Source organism: Mya arenaria, chromosome 1, assembly GCF_026914265.1.
Source record: "Mya arenaria isolate MELC-2E11 chromosome 1, ASM2691426v1".
Taxonomy (NCBI): Eukaryota; Metazoa; Mollusca; class Bivalvia; order Myida; family Myidae; genus Mya; species Mya arenaria.
The window spans coordinates 41789038-41804819 of NC_069122.1; the positions used below are offsets into that span (position 1 = coordinate 41789038).

The 15782-nt window shown below is 33.4% G+C and overlaps 1 protein-coding gene across 1 annotated transcript in view; it reads right to left on the reverse strand.

The window, feature by feature from the left end:
• LOC128227153 (gamma-aminobutyric acid type B receptor subunit 2-like) overlaps nucleotides 1–15782 on the reverse strand; it is a 63375-nt gene that overhangs the window by 21903 nt on the left and 25690 nt on the right. The window contains exons 9-10 of the mRNA XM_052937407.1: nucleotides 13157–13345; nucleotides 12145–12232 (exon numbers count right to left, since the gene is read on the reverse strand). Of these exons, the coding sequence (XP_052793367.1) occupies nucleotides 12145–12232; nucleotides 13157–13345 (277 nt within the window). The remainder of the gene's footprint in view (nucleotides 1–12144; nucleotides 12233–13156; nucleotides 13346–15782) is intronic.

A 15782-nucleotide genomic window follows, 5' to 3' on the forward strand; every position in this document is an offset into this window, starting at 1 on the left:
CCTGATGTTGAATAGTGGCTCAAGCTGAAAGAAACGATACTTTTTACTAATGATTTCATGCCATGTTTTCACACGTTCATAAACAATATTCGAGTAAATATGTAAATTTAAATCGTTATCTTTTGTGCATATTGTTTATTGCACATTGCCTTCAGTATTAGCATTTACTACGAGATCACAGTGGTGTTTCGGCTACTGGGATGTGGTAATTACACTTATTGATAAAAGTTAAGACAAGTGTGAGGTTATGGCCATACAAGTAGTCCCCCCCCCTCCCTCTATAAGACTCGTTTTCCAGTCAATTCGCGTTTCATTGACCTTTTCAGGACGGTTATCGCATATCGATACAGTTATGATATGAGTGTGGTATTTGGATTCGTGTTTAAAGTGTTTATATGTTGTGTATCTTGTACATTGTTGTCTGGGCCCTTTGACTTGTGCCTTAAAACAGATGTTAGTCGTGATTGTTTGACCAGTTACACCTTTTAGAAACAAACTACATTTACAGCCAGTGAATTTGCAGGCAGTTACTAAGTACTACGCTCAATCATTACGAATTTCAACTTTCGCGGGTGTTTATAGGTCTGCCCACTGCCACTCATCCGATACACAATCCCTGAGTCAGATTTTCCGTCGACTAAAATCAGTGAGTCAGGCATGAGGTTGTATTCTAAGTCAGTTTAATGACGTGAATTAAAATCTTAGTGCTTAAGAAAGGCTCCTTCGCTATGCCCACTCCGCCCATTCTAAATCATTCAGATTTCAATACCTGTCATCGAATTATTACGTTGTTTTCATTGTAATATTGCCTCTTAGTTAACGTCACATTATTTCGAAAGTGACATTTGAATTATATATTTTTCTAACTATCCATGTTTTACTATATATTAAATGTTGAATATCATGCAAGCATTAAAGACTATAAAAAATATTGAATGGAATATTGCAACCTAAACATGTATACTTCTGATCTATTTTTTTTGTTCTCCATCTTCCGTCAACTGGCCTTGATGTGAGACGCTTGCAATCCAGGCGTGAATATAAATATACCTTGATTTTCTGCATTGAATGCTTAATTAAATCCCTCGTCATAAAATCACGCGAAATAGGCATTTTTTAAGACACGACGAACTTCATTTTATTATGGTATGTTAGGAAAAGCCTTGTTAAGCTATTTAATGATTGATAATCATTTTGAGATAGGATACGAATTGACCTTATGTTTAATTACTTACGAAAAGCTAAGCAATCACAGTCTTTTTAGCGCATGAGCTTCTTGAGTGAATTGCCATGTTGGTATTGGGCATTTAATATCTCATAAATCTCCCAGAAATTAACTTCAATCCTTACATCAATGCAGTATTCACAGATTTATATTTTCCGGAGTAATGTAAACATATCAAGTGCTAAATAGATGACATAAAAATAAATTCTTAATAATTAAGATTGAATTCAAGTCATCACATTTACTTTAAATACAACATCATTGGCTGACAAATTGTCAACACAAAATCTGAAGAAGGGATTGTGTGTCGGATGAGTGGCAGTGGGCGGACCTTGTACACCCGCGAATGTTGAAATTCTTAATGATTAAGTCTAGTACTTAAGGATGATCTTTATGCATGTTGGCATATTTTTATTCATTTATTTGCGGTTTTGTCTTTTTGAACATAAAGTTCAATGCATACAAACCCATTGTTTAGTAAATTTATACAACTTTGTAAGTGGTGCTATTGCAAAAGGATTGGAATCCCCACCCCAGACCACTAGATTTAAATATTTGGCCATGCCGGAAATCCTAATCTTGCCTACGGGAAAGATGAAAAAGTACCAGTAAAAAATAGATTAAAATACATTTTACTATATTTTGTTTAACTGAGGTGGGGGAAAAGCCCCTACCATGGCCGCCCGTATAAGAGAACTTCATCCCAACCCTTGCGAAAGATGGTCTAGCGAAACACGATAAACCTCGTTTCCGCATAACACCCTACAGTACGCTCGGATTGGGATTGGGATGAACATATCTTACACGAGCGGCTATGGAAGATCCTTATAATCTTACAATATCGGCCATGAAAGATACTTATAATCTTACAATATTGGCCATGAAAGATACTTATAATCTTACATGAGCGGCTATGGAAGATCCTTATAATTTTACACGAGCGGCTATGGAAGATCCTTATAATCTTACACGAGCGGCTATGGAAGATACTTATAATCTTACACGAGCGGCTATGGAAGATCCTTATAATCTAACACTATCGGCCATGGAAGATACTTATAATCTTACACTATATGCCATGGAAGATACTTATAATCTTACACAATCGGCCATGGAAGATACTTATAATCTTACACTATCGGCCATGGAAGATACTTATAATCTTACACGAGCGGCTATGGAAGATACTTATAATCTTACACGAGCAGCTATGGAAGATCCTTATAATCTTACACGAGCAGCTATGGAAGATCCTTATAATCTAACACTATCGGCCATGGAAGATACTTATAATCTTACACTATCGGCCATGGAAGATACTTATAATCTTACACAATCGGCCATAGAAGATACTTATAATCTTACACTATCGGCCATAGAAGATACTTATAATCTTACACGAGCGGCTATGGAAGATACTTATAATCTTACACGAGCAGCTATGGAAGATCCTTATAATCTTACACGAGCGGCTATGGAAGATCCTTATAATCTAACACTATCGGCCATGGAAGTTTAAACCCGGTTTAGTGGCAATGGGCAAACGCTAAAGACATAGAACACAAATTCACAAACAAGAAACACAGAACAGCACAAAACTCTACAAACAGCACAGTACATACATATATATATATATATATATATATATATATATATATATATATATATATATATATATATATATATATATATATATATATATATATATATATATATATATATATATATATATATATATATAAATGATTGGTATGTTTATCAAGAATTGTTAGGTACCGCCTTGGAACGGTCAGTAGAATGTAAATTTACTGGGGGTTTAAACCAGTTTATGTGCACAAACCTCACTCTTATCCCAACAATTCTTTATAAAGATAAAACGCAAAAGGTAAATCTTATCAAAGTATGCATTAACTTGAGGAAACTTATCAATAAAACAAATAATAATAAAAAACGAAAAGGTAAACCCAAAGTACTTCAATGATTAAAGATCCCAACTCTATCTGCAAGTCTTAAAGTTACACTCGTATTTAAAATCAATACATACACTTGTATAACAAAAAGAGATTTTGAGTGATAAACCTATAATTACTTACTAAATAATGTATTTATGGAAAATATTAATTACTGAAAATACGATTTAAACCGTGAATGTTATAGCTGAACACGCAAAAATATTAAAATGATTGGTGAGTGCTAGAAGATTAACTGTGCTTTACTGTCGTCTCGAAAGGTAGAAATACATGTTGTACCGTTTTGTCTGCACCTTTCTTTTAAAGTAAACTCGGTATCCTTCAAAAGAACCATTGTTTTCATCATTTTTGGTATTTTAAAACATTTGTATTAATTGTGGTTTATCTTATTTGGGAGTAAGAGTGCATCTTTAAGAGTTGTTTCACAAAATTGAACAGTCCTTAATCACGCTTTGAATTCCCGCTCTCGGAAAATAATTCCGATATAATCATTAACTATATTGGGCGAGTTCTTGTGTGTGTTTTAGCATCAGTCATTACTGAGATAAAGGGCGTGATAACGGAGTAATTATTTTGTTTTAAGTTAATGTATTTTAGCAACATTTAAAAGATAACATCAAATTTACGAGGAGCACGGTTTTCACGGAAAGCGAAATGTTAAATCTCATACTTAGTTATTAAATGGTCTAAATACAGTTAGAAAAGTTAAAACCCGCGAAATATATGGGTCATGCCTCACGATTACAATAAGAAAGATGATTCAAAAGCATATCTGCATAATTTCAATATAACTTTGCACGCGTATTTCCAGTAAGAAAAAAACAGATAAACATATTTATCTGTATAAGTTTCTGTCAATATTCGCTATCTTTTACTAGAACAATGGAGGATCTCATTTGTTCGTTAATTCAATTGGCAACCTGAACTGAGACGAGTCAAGCATCTATCGTTGTCCAACGTAAATACGTTTGCTATCTCCCAACGCCATGACGTCGGGAACCCAATTATGGACTACCAAGTTTTGAATGCATTATTAGAAATTAAAACTTGAATTCGATGATATTGTTTTATCTGTACCTAAATTACATGCATTTTGTTTTTGTTTTTTATCATTCAAGTCAAATGAGTTAAACACGATGATGCACTAATAAATAAAAAAAATGCATCATACTATAGATTGCGCCTTACAGGGCCTATAAATTTACTCTTGTCACATGCTAAGTACTATTGTTGAAAATTTCAACGAAGAACGAAATCACTCTGAGTATTATTAATGAAACGGCTCCTACCATGGCTCAAGAATCGTAGTATATGTTTATCAATTGATGTATTGGCAACTGTCGTGGAATTGTCAACATAAAATCAGGGTTAGGAGATAAAACCAATATCCGAATACTCGTACATTTTATACTGAAGAAAGTCAATTCATACCGCATAGGCGGTGGTTTCAAACAGTCATCGTTCTTGCAAACGTATACTAAATCTATAATTGAATTGCTTGGTTAGTAATAACAATGCAAATTTTGTATGTATAGAGGCTACGAGAAAAAATAGTTCCACTTGATACGAAAAAGAATACCCCAAACCGCTTACGACGGCAATCGGTCTTTCTTTTATTTGTGGCCCTATTTGTTGATATGCTTGATTCGAAAACCATTCGGTGGTCTTGGGCGGAGCAATATTCACGATCTTTCAATGCTTCAATAAGTAAAAGTGCTAAGTTCATCTTCAATCAGTATCAGAAAATTTAAATACATACTTTTTGTATCAGAGCAATTTCAAGCAATGCCGCGTTCTTGTGTTTATTAAAAAGTTTTTCTTACTTCAAAAGGAAGAATATACATGAAGCGAAAATTATATCATAGAGTTAAAATAATACTCCTGACTTTTCCAGCTCATAAAGATAGCATGAAAACATATCATTCTCGATGTGTTTGTCTTTTTTGAAATTCCTGTTTGGATACAGAATCCCCATGGGCTTTCCATTCTCATTTTTCACGATACATTTATTTCGTTTATTTTGCATTCTATCTTGTGTATGAAAACAATTAACTACAAATGAAGCGTATTTCATTTAAGGCAGCGATATCATTAGTTTAAAAGTAAACAATTGTGATGTACCTATTAATTGCTGTAAGTATTAACCAGCTCTAACCGATTTACCGTTATGTGAGTAAACTTAATGAAGATGTGAATATTGCAAAACTAATGACGTAAACGTATTGAACTGATAACACCTTTATATTTTTAAAGTCTCCGGCGCACTTGTAATTCTAAGGCTGAGTTGACTTATCACGATATTTGAAAATAAGATACTGCTTCTGCAGGTGCTAAGGGTGTTGAGAGTGTTGGACTCATTATTGCTGGCTTTGACGTCACAATCGAACCACCCGAAGGATATCTCTTCCAGGATGGACAGTGTTTTCACATTTCATTGATATTCGTTTTTAGACCACGTAAGCGAATGGGCTAAAAGATATCTTATTCATTAGTCTCGAAAAGAACAGAATGAGAAATATCACAACTACTTGATCATATAAATTTGGTTCACACATATCTTCCAAATTTAATAAAAGATGATGAATGAAAATCCCATTGAGCGTTAGTAAGTTAATTATCTTTTAACATACATTGCTGCTCCGACCGTATCTTTGTTGAAACTATCCGTAGCTATAACAAAGACGAGTCACGATATTTCGATTTTTATATATTGTTTTGTCCTCTTGTGTCGTTCAATGTTTATCTAAAGTGCCTGTTTGGCATTCATTGTTACACAATGGTAAACCTCGTTTCCGCAAAACCTCGGCCATGGAAGATACTTATAATCTTACACGGGCGGCCAGGGAAGATACTTTTACTTTGCAAGGATTTTTTATCCTTTGTAATGGTAACAAGTCTTAAGAGTTGTTTCACAAAATTAAAAGGTCATTAAACACGCTTTAAGTTCCCGCTCTCGGCAAATAGGTCCGATATGATCATGAACTATATTGGGTGATTTCTAATTAAGTCCTGGTAATGCTGTAGCATCAGTCATTACTGAGATAAATTGCATGAGAACGGGGTAATTATTTTGTTTTAAGTTAATGTATTTTAGCAACATTTATAAGATAACATCAAATTTACGAAGAGTGCGGTTTTCAAGGATAGCGATATGTTAAATCTCATAGTATGTCATTAAATGTCTTTAGAACCGTTAGAAATTCAGAAAATTACGGGCAAAATATATAGGTTATCCCTCACGATTTGAATAAGAATGATGATTCAAACGCATTTCTCTAATATCACTTTACACGCACATTTCCAATAAGAAAAAAAAGATAAACATTCTTATCTGTATAAGTCTCTGTCAATATGTCTTTGAGTACAACAATGGAGGATCTAATTTGTTCGTTTATGCTATTTGCAACATAAACTGAGACGAGTCAATCATCCATTGTTGTCCAAAGTAAATACATTCGCCTGTTCCCAACGCCATGCCGTCGGAAACACAGATATTGAAGAACACGTTTTGAATACATTATGCTAAATTAAACTTGAATTGAATGAATGTTTTCTCTCCCTAAGTCGTATGCATTTTTTGCTATTAACAATAAAGTCAAATGAGTTAAACTCGATAATGCATTACAAATACATCAACCTATATTTTGCACCTTAAAGGGGTTGTATATTTTCTCTAGTCACAAGCTTTAAGTGCTTTTGTTGAAAATTTCATCGAAGAACAAAATTACTCTTAGAATTATTGATTTAACGGCTCCTAGCAGCTCCTTGCAAGCTTTATAATGATAGCTTGTATCATGGCGCAAGGATCGAACTACTGCGTATTATATATATGTATATCAATTGATGCATGGAATACTGTCGTTGAATTTTCACCAGATAGGCGACCAGTCAATAGATTAAACCGATATCCGAATACTCGGTATCTAATACTGAAGAAAGTCAATTCATTCCGCATAGGCGGCTGCATCAAACAGTCAGAGAAAACTTTTCAAATATTTTCGTTCGTCATTTTTGCAAAAGAATTCTAAATCATCAATGAAGCGCATATACAGAATGTAAGTCCCTTTTCCAACATGGGATAAACATGGGTATTGATCGCTATAGTACATCGGACGTACAAGATTGCGTTTAATTTGGCCAACTCAGCCCATGAACCCGTCATTTACAGGTGGTTAACGTTCGAATATGCGCAATGTACAGAGTAGACCAATAGGGCGGCGTTTTCTAATGAGCGTTACTAATACAAATAAAGCGTCAATTTTGTAATTAAGCTATATTTGAGATACTAGTATTCGCTGAATTTAGGAACCAGCTTTGTGCATGCTGAATGTGTTTAGATTTCCAAATAGTGAAAAAATCCAATTGATATAGTACCTATTTGAAAGTTCATTTCACAGATAAATCTTTATAAATCAAGGGAAAGCATATAACAAGTTTTTGGACAACTATTGTTGGACAAAATGACTTTTACGGTACAATCAAGACACACTTCTATTGGCTTAGTAATGATTTAGGCACTAACTAACTGAACACAAAAATAAGTCATACAGTTTTATAACTATTGCTTGCCATTCCACGATCATTGAGATATGGCACTTGGCATTATACAATGATAATCACACATGACATTTACCCTTCGTGTTTCCTGTAATATATCTGTATTAAATCTCAGAATAGTGGTTGAAGTATTTCCAAGCAATTCTGTTTAAGCTTAGTATGGATTTGTAAATCAGTAAGCTTATAGTTTTAAGCCGAGTGGAAACCAATGTTATTCAATGTAACTAAGCAGCGTAATTAGTTCTATGATTAATAGCAAAATTAACTTAGTTAGAAATAAATGAGCAAAGTCAGGTCATTTAATTAAGATGCGTGTTACAAATTGTAAAAAAGGAGGATTAATCTTATACCAGAGCAATAAAGGAAGCATAGATGAAACGATTGGCATGCATTCATCCGACCAGGATTATATCTTGTGTATGATTAAAATTAACTACAATGAAAGGTCTGCCATTTAAAGCAGCGAGATCATCAAAGTAATGAATTTAAATGCACATTTTGTATTTCTGTAAATTACCCTATATACCAGTTTGATTGCAATGCGATTTTTGATTTATCGTTATGTGACAAAACTTAATGAAGATGTGAATATTGCAAGTCTCAAGACGTAAACGTATTGTACTGATAACACCTTTAAACAATATTTCTTCTGCGCACTTGTCATTCTAAAGCTAATTGACTGAGCACGATATTTGAAAATAAGATACTGCTTCTGCAGGTGTTAAGGGTGTTGACAGTGTTGAAGATACTATTGCTGGCAATGACGTCAATATCGAACCACCCGAAGGAAATGATATATCTTCTAGGATGGACAGGATGTATTAATTTGACGATGTATTGAGTTATATTCTTTTGTAGATAACTAAAGCTAATGGGCAAAATTATATCTTTTTCATTTGTCTTCAATAAAAATAGAAATAAAAAAAAATCACAAATACCTGTCGATCGAAAACTGGTCCACAAACATCTTCAAATTAAAATAATAGATGCAAATCCCGTTGAACGTAAGTAAGATGTCTTTTAACATACTTTGTTGGCTCCATCGTGTTTTTGTGGAAACTAACAGCTCCACGGCGGTTACCACAACAAGGACGAGTCACGATATTTTGCCATTTATATTTATATAATATGTGTGTTGTCTTCTGGCAAGTAAATCTATTTTTAGTTACTGTTTGGCATTCATTGTTGTGTCTTGAAACAGGAACTTGGTTAAGTTGTTGAGTGCTGGTTCGTTATTTGTTTTAGTTTCCCTTAAGTTCATCATTGTGATTCATTGTATTTGGACTACGGCATGAAGTACTGTTACTTCAATGTTCTTAAAGCTAAAACAATAGAGCTCTATGGCTCCGAAAATATTGTTAAAAAGAGCGCGGATCCAGGCATTGATGTTATAGGGGGCGTAATTTGGGGATGCAACATTTTTACGTTCACCCCTCCCTCACAACCGAAATGTTATTGGCATTAAAGGTTAGCACGGTTTTTTTTGGGTTTCTCCCCGACGAAAAACGAATAGTAAATACTTAATACGTATTAAATCATTTATCACATACAAAACCTTACGGTTTTATACAAGCATAACGTATTTTTTGTTTAATACGTGTGTAATACTACTTTGCTCTAGTTTATATTAGTCAGAAAATATATCGTTCTGCATATATAAGCAAGCAATTTTCCGGAACAAACATGTTCTTAATTGGTAACATTTCTACAATATTGTTTGGTTATTATTATTTATCTGTATTTTAATAGACTTGTTAATGATTTATCTGTATTTTAATAGACTTGTTGATGATTTATCTGTATTTGAATAGACTAGATATGATTTATCTGTATTTGAATAGACTAGATATGATTAATCTGTATTTGAATAGACTAGATATGATTTATCTGTATTTAAATAGACTAGTTACCTTTCATTCGAACTCATTAGAAGAAAAAAGCATTTTCCTCTTGATTTTCTTAAAAACTTACGTTAAGACGTTCAGTATTTTATCAATTTATTCACTGATAACTTAATGAATATCATTTAAAATCATGACATCAACAAAACAGGTATAACTTCACGATTTAAAACTGAGTAAATTGTATTAATAGTCTATTTTTATGTAGCATTTCTTGCTAGATTTAATCTCAGTATTTATTCGTTTTTAAAATGCAATTAAAATATAAGACATATAACTCGTTTCAAATAAATCCCGATAGAGTCATACAGTGTATGCCGCGTGGAAAATGGCATTGCTTTCATCAGCGGTACAGGTGAAATCTTTATTTTTGACTGGAAAAAAAACCCCATGTAACAAGAAGAAACCCGTCCCCTTAGTATGCTAAATGTTATTCAACTCGCCATCTGCTCGCTTATCTAACACATTTCCTCAAGTCGTTGAATAGAATTGTCTGTTATATGACAAAACCATCTTCAAGATGCAGTAGCCGGAGTCTGAGGAATTTCTTTTGACGTTCACAAATGATGACAAAGACAAATATGTACTTCATTTTGCAGACGACAAAAGCTATTTATTCAATTTTTTTTCTGTCGCTTTCATGTAATAACACAGTTTCAAAGGATTTATAACAATGATGATAGAATTATTATGATTTAACTCAAAGTTTTGAATAAGGAGTGGTTTTGTTCCAAGAACGTTATAGTAAAACACTAGAAACATAAGCTGGATATGTATTCATAAACATTAAATCTTGACGTAAGAAAGTATAATAAGAAAAACATCAGAGAAAATCCCATTTGGCCATAAATCTATATTTTTTTCTTAATTGATTAACATTTTTAATATATGTTCAGGAAGCAAATGTCTTAAGTTTTCACTCAATTTATTTTACAAATCGAACCTTAATTTTGACCGTATTTCAGTTTCACTTTTTAATTTTTTACATCTAAGGGTAAAACCTCTGTCACAAATGCATATTTTTGGAAACAAATTCATCATCGTTAAGTAAATTTAGATCTGTTGTCAATATCAAAATATTGATTTTATAAAATGGGTTTGGTATTTTTTTGTAAAATCAAATACTACACTATTAAACAAGCAAATATCTGTTAACATTTAAAATGAAAATTAAGTTAAAAAAATACATCAATTATGTTATGTCGTTTTTGATAGATTGTATTGTTGCTAAAAAATCTTAAAGAAAAGTTCGTATCAAGACAGCATAAATTGATAAGGAATAATAGCGATAAAGTATCAAGCTTACCGATGTTGTGTTTAATGTATTAAAAAGAAGTATGATAAAATCTTGAATTTTCAACGAAAAACAATATAAAATGCTTCATGAAACGGCCAATTAGTGCTAAATGCTTGTAATCTTTAACGAAATGCTACGTAGTTAAGTTTTGTAAACCGTTATTATTTTGAATTCATCAAATCTACATTGCATTTAGATTTCTTGTTCCATTTAAGGTGGAATTTACGGAATATTGGTAACAAATGGAAAAAGGTATGAAAATGACCCAAACTGACAACATCTACTTTCAATTATGTCAATAGGATCACACAACCTCTACCTTCGGATGTTACACACCTCAATTAAACGTTTGCACTCTCAGTGCTGGAGGTATACGGTGTGCTTGGAGTAAATTGTCCAAATTACACATTTTACAAAATCTATACCAATTTTCCCCAGCATTTTCAAATTCAATGACAACAATGAAATGTGGTAACTATTATTGTACAAACATAATGAATCAGGCGTACTGATATAAATGAGTAAAACTTTATCATGAAGAACGTGCTATCTAGCCAAGGTTTGAAGCAGACCCTGTTTGTTTCTTTATCCTGTTTATTCAAGGTATGATCCATATCCACCATAGTAGCCGTAAATTTGGTTCTAGTATAATGTTTTCTCGATTTTCTTTTATCTTTAGTGCGGTCATTCTCCGACATAGAAGCCGTACTTTTGGTTGAAGTATAATGTTTTCTCGATTTCCTTTTTTATCTGAAGTGCGGTCATTCTCCTACATACAAGCCGTATTTTCGATTGAAGTATAATGTGTTTTCTCGATTTCCTTTTTTATCTGGAGTGCGGTAATTCTTCTACATACAAGCCGTATTTTCGATTAAAGTATAATGTGTTTTTTCGATTTTCTTCTTTTTCTGAAGTTCGGTCATTCTCCGACATGCTCGTCGTATTTTTGGTTCTAGCATAATGTTTTTCTCGATTTCCTTTTTTGTCTGAAGTGTCGTCTTTCTCTTACATTCTTGTCGTATTTTTAGGTTCTAGAATTACGATAATTTTAAATTTTCCTTTTTATCAGAGGTATGGTTATTCCCCGCAATACTGGTAGTTTTTCCGATTCTTGAATAATTAAATGGATACTTCAAGTAGGCTATGTTTGTTCCATTTAGTGGTTATCCGAAGTATGGTTATCCCCTACTTTACTAGCGTTTGTGGCCTTAGATCTGTTCTTCGATGTCGATACGCCGGTATTTTGTACTGCAATTTCCACCTTGGAATAAACCGCGTGTATCTGAATTGGAAAGAGTTAGAGAATTAGTAAACCTCACTCTTTAAATTCATATACAGTATCGAAATATGGTAAACTTAAGCAGGCAACAAATTTCACTTTTACCCCGAACAGTAACCCGCTAGCGCACTGCTGACCGCTGACGTATATAACGATGCGGTACGAGGTTTTACCGTTTACCGTTTCCATTCGGCCATTTTATAGTAAACAACCTCGGATGTATGCCGGTACATCAGTTCAAGTAGTTCGTAAATTTGTGAATTAGTTCATTAATTAAATGTAGTGTTTTAGAGTTGTACTTATTCATCTAAGTTTAAATTTATTGCCAGTGAAGTGTATTATTTCAAACATAATTAAGATTCTCAAGAGTTAAGTTATTAAGTTTAACTGCTAAAAAACATTACTACGCGATCTACTTGCAGCGGACTTAAACGTACCGCTTTTCGAGTATGTAAACCGTCCAAATACATGCGAGATTGTTTTCGATTGTTTCCATTTGTCTGCGCTTTTTATGCGCTTTGTTTTAATTTTGGTATCAGACGACAATCACAAGGTAACTTTCAGATTAGTACAATACTCGACCCTTATTTAACAATAATCAAAATGTCCTGAATTTACTTTTTGTCATAGTCTTAAGCCAATCCTTTATAAGGAGTATTATCCAATCAAATTATATTATTTTTCAAAATAAAATTCATTATAACTGATAATGAGTGACATACATGAAGCATTTGCTCAATGACAGCCAATAATACAAAATAAATGAATTTCACGACATGGACTGGCTGGACTGTTATAAAACGTTACCATATGCCAAATAATCAGTGTTCTAAATGAATAGGAAGTTTTATAAAATTGATAACATTCTATCAAAATATAATGTAATGGCTATGCTTATGTCGACTGTTATCCGAAGATATCGCTCACCTTTGGTAGAAACACCACGAGCTGTGTGACAGTAGTTCCAATGATGAGACATCCGGACGTGATCCCATACAGCATGACAACCTCATCCTCCAGGAGAAGAGACAAGGTGAGGCCAACCGCGCTCAGGACGACAACGTTGTATAGACAGAGGCCAATCTGGTGGGAGTCATTCAGGGCCTCGATCTTCACCTGAATGATGAGTTTGGTTTCGTAGGGCAAAGCTGATCGTAGTTTGAGAGATTAAATTTTTTGCATGGTGCAGCTGACCAAAGCTTGAGAGAGGCGTTTGTTTTTGCAGGGTATAGCTGATCGTAGTGTGAGAAAATGTTTTTCAGGTGTAGCTGCTCGTAGTTTGAAAGATGAGTTTGTTTTTGCAGGGTGTGGCTGGACGTAGTTTGCGAGATGAGTTTCGTTTGCTGGGCGTAGCTGATCGTCGCTTGAGAGATGAGTTTGTTTTTGAAGGGTGGAGCTGATTGTAGCTTGAGAGATGAGTTTGTTTTTGCAGGGTGGAGCTGATCGTAGTTTGAGAGATTTGTTTGTTTTTGCAGAGTGTAGCTGATCGTAGTTTGAGAGAGGAGTTTGTATTGCAAGGTGAAGCTGATCGTGGTTTGAAAGATGAGTTTGTTTCGGAGGGTGTAGTTGATTGTAGTTTGAGAAATGTGTTTGTTTTGCAGGGTGTAGCTGATTGTAGCTTGAAAGATGAGTTTGGTGTGCGGAGTGTAGCTAATTGTAGATTAAGAGATGAGTTTGTTTTGCAGGGTGTAGCTCATTGTAGATTAAGAGATGAGTTTGTTTTGTAGGGTGTAGCTCATTGTAGTTTGAGAGATGAGTTTGTTTTTGCAGGGTGTAGCTGATTGTAGCTTGAGAGATGAGTTTGGTTTGCAGGGTGTAGCTCATTGTAGTTTGAGAGAGGAGTTTGTTTTTGCAGGGTGTAGCTGATTGTAGCTTGAGAGATGAGTTTATTTTGCAGGGTGTAGCTGATCGTACCTTGAGAGATGAGATTGTTTTTGCAGGGTGTAGCTGATTGTAGTTTGAGAGATGAGTTTGTTTTGCAGGGTGAAGCTGATTGTAGTTTGAGAGATGAGTTTGTTTTTCAGGGTGTAGCTGATCGTAGCTTGAGAGATAAGGCCACTCCTTTTTTATTTTTTGGTTTACAATAATTTTTGGGAAAAATGTCCACCGGGCGGTCGAAAAAAACAAAAAAAACAAAAAAAACATACTCTTAAAGGGTAAAAATCAGAGAACAACATAAAAACATTGAAAATTTATATCATTTACATGACATTTTAAATTTTTAAACTGCTATTAATGCATGTTTTAATACACTCAAAGTTTCAAATTTCTAATTAAACATACAGTTTAAATCTTACAAACTGTGCATATAAAACATCAATGAAATTGACTATAAAACATGTTTACATGTATAAAATACACTGTTTATCAAAGATACATTGAATATCACTCAGCAAGACATTTGTTAAGCTTCAAGGGTATGCTAAAGCAAAAGTGAATGCAGAACACTAAACTGAACAATATTAAATTGAAAAAAAGAAAAGGCAATTTTACGCATTAAAATACAAAAAGTTGCACTGTATTAAAACAATACATAATATTTTCTAAACATTGTTTCAGTTATTTCAATATTGGAAAATGCCAATAAAGTGAAATAATTACCAATTTTGTAAATAAGGAAGTAACATTTTATGAAGAGATTTGAGCTTTAACATTGTGAAAGCAATTCCTGAAAAACTAAAAACCAAACTAGACCTAGATTTGAGTTTTAATAACCTTTACCATGGTGGGTCCTAGTTGTGTGTAACCCGATCCGTGCTAAGTTCGGATATTTTCGGACCGGGATATTTACCATGGGATGTTCACCAAATCCATTTCAAATTCAAATCTTGCATCAAATTACCACATCAGTACATAAAAATCACATAACAAAATAATAAATCTAGCATGTGACTTAACTTTATGTACCAATGATAGTAACAGAGAAATCCATAATTATGTATCGGATATTTTCATCTTCTCCCAACTCCGCCATTTTGTGTATACACGAGTTCACAGGGCATCTATACTTCATGCTTGTTTATTTTTCATTTTAAAGAGTATTCCTTGGTTACAACAAGAAATCTCATTTATAGTGAAATATCAAGTTCATTACAAATTGAAATGGACTTATTCAAAATAGTTCTCCGTGTAGTTTTATCTAAATGTTTTGCACACAACTCATGGCATTAGTATTAAAATGTCATCGAGACATGTGTTCAACTCTTTCATTGTTTTTACTCTACTATTAACCCAAACATGAATAAACATGTAATCTAGAATAAACACAAGCTTTACATGACTCAATAACAAGTATTTCCAAACCATTTTGTGATTTCAAATCCATAAACACCATCGACCGAACTTGTGAAATTAGGTCACCGGTATCAACTTAGAAATTTTACTTTCGATTTCACCACTCACACTTTGTGCACTGTTATTTGATATTTAACCATAAAATGTTATAAAATGTTTTTCTCACACATAATTTACAGATATTTGTGTCTACTAATTCGATGGCAGCCGCTGACAATTTTATTTTTTATCTATTAACAACAATATTTTCATGACCTAA